This window comes from Ictidomys tridecemlineatus, chromosome X, assembly GCF_052094955.1.
Source record: "Ictidomys tridecemlineatus isolate mIctTri1 chromosome X, mIctTri1.hap1, whole genome shotgun sequence".
In the NCBI taxonomy this organism is placed as follows: domain Eukaryota; kingdom Metazoa; phylum Chordata; class Mammalia; order Rodentia; family Sciuridae; genus Ictidomys; species Ictidomys tridecemlineatus.
In genome coordinates this window covers 69,203,877-69,212,201 of record NC_135493.1, presented here as the reverse complement: position 1 = coordinate 69,212,201, position 8,325 = coordinate 69,203,877, and the positions used below count along the sequence as shown (strand labels likewise).

At 41.3% G+C, this 8,325-nt stretch overlaps 1 protein-coding gene across 15 annotated transcripts in view; it reads right to left on the bottom strand.

Annotated features, from left to right (window-relative positions):
• Positions 1-2,117: 2,117 nt before the first annotated feature.
• The window catches only part of Zc3h12b (zinc finger CCCH-type containing 12B), a 296,095-nt gene continuing 289,887 nt past the window's right edge, over positions 2,118-8,325 (bottom strand). For all 15 annotated transcript variants that reach the window (XM_078034622.1, XM_078034627.1, XM_078034620.1 and 12 more), the window contains one exon: positions 2,118-7,840. In XM_078034622.1, coding sequence (XP_077890748.1) covers positions 6,420-7,840 — 1,421 coding nt within the window. In that variant the 3' untranslated portion in view covers positions 2,118-6,419. The remainder of the gene's footprint in view (positions 7,841-8,325) is intronic.

Genomic DNA, 8,325 nt, shown 5'->3' with positions numbered 1-8,325 from the left:
AAAACACAGTAGGATTGAAAGTGCTCTCTAATATGTATCATGCTTTTTATGTGTGAGTGGTGTGGATTTATGCCAGGGTTAGTGAGTCTTGAACTCAGGTCTCAAGTCCCCATAGAATGCTGGATAATGCTTTCCTCTGGCCCTCAAAGACTCGTCTAAAGATAAGGATCAGATTGCATGAGTTCATTTCTAATGCAGGTCCAGAGAGAGTTGTCTTTCTTAAACCTGGGAGTTAAGAGGTCAGGTTGAAGGACTTCACATGGTGGATGTTGGGGTGGGGGTATGCAGTTGCCATGAAACAAACTTAGTCTAATGCTCTTGGACCTTTTCCTTCTAATTAGAGATCAGAGACTGATTAGAAAAGTCTTTGAACTGCATCCATTTAACAGTGATGTGTGTCAAGGAAATGGAGCATAGATTAGTCAACAACAGAATTGAGAGACCCCATCCAGCAGGAAATAAATTGTTATAGATGAATATGTTTCTTACCCCCCATTTTATGGTATAGACTGTGTTCCAACAAAATTTGCAATGAAGTGATAATTGCTAAAATATTACTGTTCAAGAGTCCTGCAAGGCCCTCTGTGAAAGGATTAAAATGTCTGGACCAGGAGGTGGAAAAGCTTGTTTGAGGGGGTGATATTAGTATTGGGTTTTCAATGGCAGAACTTTACTAATAAGAATAATGAGTAAAGGAAGGGCAAAGTCTGAAGGACTTGAGAAACAGCATGGTTGGGACACTATAGCAGGGTCCAGGATAATTGGAACATGGCGATGTGGCTTGGTAGGTCATGAGGCCAGAAAGGTGATCTAGAAAGTGATTTGGCCAGATCAGTTGATTTTCCACGTGTGATTAGGGAAGAAGCACTGAACATTGAATTGTCCCCTCTTGGAATTCTTATTGTTTTTAAGTCTTCCCATATTCATGCTGCCACTCTCCTCTGAGAAAATCTTTTTTAAAATAATTATTGAGCCATATTAATTTTACCAATTAATAGGTTTCAATGTGACATTTCCAAACATGCATATATTGTGGTTTAATCAGCTCCACCCTCCCTACCTTGCTCAGGAAGTCTTTATGTATTAATTTATTCTTTGAGCATACTTCATTCCCCCACCAGAGTTAAAGTTCCTCAGGACAGGAACTCTTTCTTCCTCTTCTAGCTACGTATAGGTCAGGCTATTATTTGGTACTAAGAACTTGATACAGGTATGCCTGAGGAATGTTAGAGGAGGCAGCAACAAACAAACAAAAAAGAGGCTGGGGAAAGTTGTACTCTTATTTTCATGGAGTATGATTTTAAAACGAGATTTTCGAATTCACCAATAGTCCCTTGCAAAGACCCCTAGTGCTGGGCTCCACTGTAGCACTTGAATGAGACTGACCTGGGGTGGGATGGGGAATGGGTAGGAGGCACCAGGAAGGCCTGAAGGAAGAGAGGACAACCTGTTACCAAGGGCTTAGTGGCTTGGAAGTTATTAGTTTGTGGATATCTGGTCCTGCCATTTACTACTGATTCTTGTTCATCCTCCGTCAAATCTCTTCAGTGCTCTTGAAGTCTCATTTTCTGCACAATATCCTGAGAAGAGGTTGATGCACCTGAGCTCCTTCAGTTAGGTGATTTGCCCCCTTTGGCTCTGATATTCTGGTTAAGGCTCAGTAGATGATGTCTCTGAGGATGTGAAGCAATTCAGGGAGAAACTATAGGCAATATACAGAAATAAGTCTGAGCTGAGCCTGCTTTTAACCCAGCAGTAGAAGCCAGCACTGCCCTATGAAAAGCTTGTTTGAGGGGGTGATATTAGTATTGGGTCTTCAATGACAAAACTTTACTAATAAGAATAAGGAGTAAAGGAAGGGCAAAGTCTGAAGGACTTGAGAAACAGCATGGTTATTTAAACAAATAGCATATAATCTAGTGTTAGTCTAGGAACTGTGTTGGACTTCCACAGTTAGAGGGACCATGCTTACTGTGGTAAAAATCAGATGCATCTCAAGATGCAGGTCACAGGGACAGAAATTTCATACTTTACGAACAAACTGGAATATATACATACATATGTATATGTGATATGGTTTTTGTCGTTAATGTTCTTAAAGAAAGAGTCCTTAGTGATTAATAGACAAATAGTTTATGCAATAAATAAGAGTGGTTACAGTTCATTGTTGTCAACAATATAGCATTTTCCATCACAATTATAGGTGAAACAAATTGAAACCTTATGAAATAGTCATAGCATATTCATGCTAATGAGAACATATTATGAAGCACTGCACATGCATTATAGGGGCAGACAAAACTGGGGAAGGGATATATTTCACTCACCTCTTGTTGGCTCTGTGTATTTTGTCATTGAGACTTACATTATGTTTGGGTCAAACAAGAAACCCAAAGAGGTTTTATAAAAGTTTACAACCATTAAACAGTATTGTTTAATCCCACAAATGGATAAAGCAAACTACTATAGCTCAATGATACACAAACCAGGACTAAAAATAGTCAATCTGCCTATGTATATAGCTAGCTATAATACAATAGATATTGAATGTGCTAAGTCTTTACAAAGGCATTGACTACTTTAGATAAGCAGGTTCCAGAAATGTACTGGTTTGGTTTCCAATGATAACTAACTAGTGCCTTTTCAGTTGAAGACTATGCACTCCTCAGTATCAGACCTGAGGAGAAGCAAACTTGGGGAAGGCAGAAAAAGGTTAGGAGGAGACCTGAGCAGGGCTCTTTGGACAGCTCGGCATTACTTTCCCTGTGCAGATCCAGACCTGGTTCACAGAGTAAAACAAAGTGTATTGAAATTGTTGGCCCTCAAAAAGGGCATTTTGTACAAAGTCCCATACTTACAACATAGATAGAATGGTAACTGAGCGCCTCTCAAAATGAACTCTTCCGTGTTAGAAGAAAACTCAGTGACAAAGGTTAATGGACATCAATGATTGAATTCCTATATAAAGATGATTTATTCCAAAATAGAAAAAATGAATTTTAGAGAAGTATTCTCCTAAAAACTAGCAGGGGGTAGGAAGAAAGAGGGAGGGGAGAAAACCATGCTGTGTGTTTCATTATTTCGAAGAAGAAAAGTTTTGTAGACCATTTCCATAAGGCATCTGTCATATCTATCATTCTCCCTTCTATACCTGGCACCTTAAGAGAGTGCAATGGTTCAGTGTTACATTTGAAAAGGCTCCTTCCTACTCTTTGAGCTGTCTTATAGAAAGGGTACCCTGAATTGACCATGCTACTCCAGGGTCACATTTGTCCTAAGGTCAAAATGAAAACAACAACAAAGTCACAAAAGGAAAAAAAAAAAGTCACAGAATCTACAAAAATCTAAGGCCTGAACAGGCACAGACTTGCTATGAGGTCAGAAAAATCAGTGAGAGAATTTAAATTACAAAGCACCTCTTGCAAAATATACTGTTTCTTGAAAATCACACAAAACACTGTGCAGTAACCCCTGCTAAGTGCTTGGAGGTAAGTATCCTGAAGGACACATGCTTAGCCCCATGAAAGAGGCTGTTATTATCAAGGGAGCCGAGGGGGTCCCAATGCTCTTTGTTATTTGCTGTTTTTATAATTATAGACAGAAATGGAAATGTCAAGAAGTATGCAGACCTCCAATATAAAGAAAATGTCACTCTACTATAATTTAACTAAGAGCCAAGCTTGGATTTGCGCATTCATAGTTGTACAGCTCCATTATAGATTCTTGCAGATGATTCACTAACATTGACACTTTTTACACAAAATTCCCTTTTCAAGGACACATTAAATAGCCTAAAGAGAACTTATGCAATATAATGCTTGAAATTGGACACACAATAGCTGTGCACCTAATAATAAAGAGGCCTTGAAAAATTGTCTTTGTCTATAAACTACTACTGCCCTTTGGAAATAAAAGCTCCCTCACGACCCCTGGGTTACTTCCCTGTGACACACAGTGCCACAGATATCACGGTGAAAATTCAGTACCAAACCTAGTTTAAGATGAGTTTTGTACATTTGTTTCTATACAGTCAGGAAAAAAAAGAGATACAATTTGTATCAACAAAAGGTCATTTCTGGTTTTTTGAGGCATTGCTCCTAGCCACTTTGGTTCATACACATTTTATGAAAGGAGAAAAATGACAATTGTTTTTAGGAAATAAGAAATACATATGCTTCCTTAAAAATATTTCCTGTATTGGGAGGAGCTTACAATTATTTTGAGTACTAAATATGAACATGTTCAAGATGAATTGCAGCTGACAAGATTAATCTTGTGCTTCCCTGTCAATTGTGCAGCTAGTGGATACTGCAGTGCCATTGATGATTTTTGGTAGGAAGATGAACTAGCACAAAGGCATTGCGATAATCTGAGATTGTCAAATACCCTGATTTAGACATGGGGTAGATTTAGAAGGTCCAAGAAGTTGAAGGTATGAAGTGGTGGTGTATGAAATAGCAAGGTCTGCAGTGGCAACTGTCACTCTCTGGGGACCTATCTGATTGAAAAATACTTTTACATTTAATCAGTATGCTGGGGGATGGGAAGATTAGAGGGTAAGAGATGAATGTGAAGCTGTGGTTAAGTGAATAAAGCATTGGTTAAGATGCAGTGTTGATCAACTTGGACAGAGACAGAAAGCAGCATGCAAGCCATTGTCAAACTACCAGAAACAACCCTGACTACAGCCTCACATTCGGAGTGTTTCACAGTAAGAAACATTTATAGGCAGTGTCACACCTTCTCATGAAGAAACAAAAGGCCAAGGCCAGGCCTTCTCAACTTTCATGAAAAAACGACCATAGAAGTTAGCAATTTCCAGCTCAAGAAATAGTGAGCTGGTCATGGTTCAAAATGTTAAAATATACAGTGGATTCAAAAAGGGGGTTCATTTAGTGCAGCTTAAAAAAAACCAATAAACACCTCTTCTAGAGGCATTTAGCTACAAAGGTTCCCACCCTGAGCAAGATACAAATTGCGCAAATGGTGCCACCCAACCCCAAAGTCATCTTCTTTAGTGATGCATCTAAGAATTATCTAATGGCAAGTGCACCCTCTTTGCATGGATTTGAAGTGCATAACTGAGCCAGCAATTAGCAAAAATGCAGCATCCCCTTTAAAAGCTGTCTTTTTCCACTTAGAAAATCCCCTGGTTTGTTTCCTAAAGAAATTCTGCTCCACCAATGATTGACCTTATTGCCCAAAGGGTGAACAGCAGGAGAAAGTGGATTACATGGCTATGCACTGTCTTCCATTACATTTTATCCTGTGATGTTGAATACTGCATAGGTCAGAAGTCCAAAAAGCATCCATTAGTCCCTCCTTGTGTGAAGCTTTTGTATTCATCGTTTAATGCCACATGGGTTTGGCCATCTCTCCTGGGATAAGGGGAGTGGACTCTGGAAGTAAGTCCCTTAGTTCTGGTCAGACTCTTCTGCGCTTGTGTAGTACACATATACTATGTGTGGAACATGAGCTTATCCAATATCTCTTCTGCAGAAGGCTGCAACCTGTCCCCTAATTTGTTGAGGCGAAGAGACTTGGAAGTTAAGAATTGTTAATGAACATTGGCAAGTAAAAAGTGCAAAGGAAATATAGCTGGTTCACTCTGGTGCCTAAGAAAGCAATGTTCAAATATTGGCATTTAATTTTACTTTTCAATCTAGTTTAAACTATGAAACATGACAAAATCATCAAGTCAGATTCATGATCTATACAGCTGTAGACTAAGGACTATGTACAGTCTACCTTCTCATCACTATATAAAAATTTATACCAGAGATACACACATACACACATCAAAAATCAAATATATACATTCATACATGCAATATAATTGCTAATAGTACGCTTTAAATATAGCTCTAGAAGATTCAATGTGACCTTTTAATTTCATTAATAAAGAGTGAATGAGCAAATATCCATGCAATAAAGTATGTGTTTACTTTTAAATATCTTTAAATGTTTCTATTTAAAAAACATAAAAGGTTAATTCAACATATGATCTGATCCTGATGCTTTTGCTCTTCAAATTGGATATATTATCCGTACTTTGAAAACACTGGTAATGGAATCCCTTGGGGCTTCTTGCATTTAGGCCTCTCCCCTTGGGTTTTGTCCTCCATTACCTGCATGGTGCAGTGCAAAGGACAGGGGACTTGGAGTCAAAGGACTTGGGTGTGTGTCTTGACTTGGTCATTTGCTAGCAGCATGACCTTGGTAGGTCACTTAATCTCACTGAGTTTCAGCTGCCTTCTCTATAGTAAAACCTAACTCACAGGGTCGTTATGCGCTTAGATGATGTAAACACTCCTAACTTTTAAAGCGCAATGCAAATTATTAGTTACTATGATTATAGTATTAGTGTATTATTAGCATTAATATTCATATGTGTATAAAGGAACAAGTCCTTTGTCATGTCAACGTGCAGCCCTAAGCTTGGCAACAATCAAGGCTGCCAGTTGCTGGGCATCTGCTGTATGGGGATTCTTCTCCATCACTGCAAGAACGATGTTAGAAGGGAAAATATTGCAGAGGTTTTTGTAGGTCTGAAATTGGTGCTCTGGGATCATATGCTCCCTGGAATCATTGCACATTCCAACCCAAGGATTCCTCCAAAGCTGCTCCATCTTTTCAGGCACGCTCCGTACCATGACTGGCTCATAACATGGTTGCATGAGGCTGTTACTTAAGGGATAGGAGTGATAGCCATAGGAGTCAGTTGCACAGGGCAGCGGGTCCCAGCTGGCATGCTGTTCACGGCACAGAGGAGGTCGTCTTTGCCTCATGGGGTTGCTCTCATAGAGGCGAGAATCAGAAATGCTGTCCATCCGTGTCATCACCAGGGCACGGCCTGACTGTGAAGTTGCCCCAGGATGGATATTGGGAGGCATGGGATAGTCTCCAGGACAGCTGGATCGTGCTCCAGGTGCTGGGAGCTGGGCATGCAGAGCTAAGTGGGGAACTGATTGCTTGTGGGGGGCTTGCTTGGAATCCTCTGGGCCATAGCTCTGCACTCTCGTTAAGGCTTCATGGTAACCATGAGAAAAAGGCTGAAGACGGTTCTGAGATGCTGAGCGGTGCAGCTTCAAACTGCCTTCAGGATGGGCATCAGCTACAGCCAAGTACAGGTTGTTGTAAGAGGAATAGTTGTCGTTCCTGGTATGGCTCATGCGGCTGTCAGGACAGAGATTGGGATTCCGAGCATACATCCCCCGGTCTGCTTCAGCCATGTAGTACTCTCGATTGTGCATGCTGTTGATGTTCAGTTTGGAGAAGTCGCCTAACATCGAATAGTAGCCATGGTCCCCCATGGACTCAAACTTTGGGTATTGCTCAGCATAGTTAATAGGGGTCCCATGGCTGTTGGTAACCAGGATAGGGGGGTACTGCATGCTGGCCATGTGCTCCAATGAGGCCTTCTGGTGGGGGAAATGAGAGGATCCTGGCACTGGGCTGCTGGCCGAACGGGTGTTGAGTGCACCCACTGCATGGCTTTTGGGGGGTGGGATTGTGGGAACACTTAGGGCGGTCACAAGTGAGGGGACAGAGCTGGCCTCAGGCTTACGGGCAATGGACAGCCATTCCTCAGGCTCCACAGCCACAGACCGGATGCTGGGATCTGATTGGCGCTTGGGGGCCACACGTTTGACCTCTGAGGTTATCTCACCTTTGGCGCTAGACATCCCTGTACCACACTTGGCTAGGGTGCCTTCGCTCATGGTTTTCACTGTGGATAGTTTGGCACTGATGCGGAGCTCATCAGCCACCGAACGCTGGGGTTGGTTGGCCCGCTCCGGATGGTAGTATTTGCACTTGTGGCCGTAGGTGCATTTTTTGCCTGAAAAATAATGCCTTGGGTTAAGACTCTCTCTCATAGTGGTGTAACCCTCTGTGCCAGAAACTGTTGTAATAAACTGGTCACCCAGGTTATGATCAGACACTTTGAGGTTAAGGCAGAAAATTAACTGTCCACAAAGATGAGAGACAACACCAAGGAGCATCACACACTGAAATGAGAGGGAGCAAGTGAGAAGCTGGGGAGGAATCAGCTGAGCAGTTGAATAGTCTTACATTTCTGGTAATGTGCAACTTGGCCTAGGGATAATCTGCATGCTGAGGCAGCCTAGAGTAAAGGAAGGCAGTATGATACAGTACAAAGAACACAGGATTAGAGGCTAGTAGAACCCAAGTTTCAATTATAGCCATATTCCTCACTGGGCCGTGTGACCTTAGTGAATGATACTTTCCCCCTGAGCCTCATTTTCCTCTTCTGTAAACAAGCTTCATAATTATGTCTCTATTATAAGATCATTGTAATGAAGA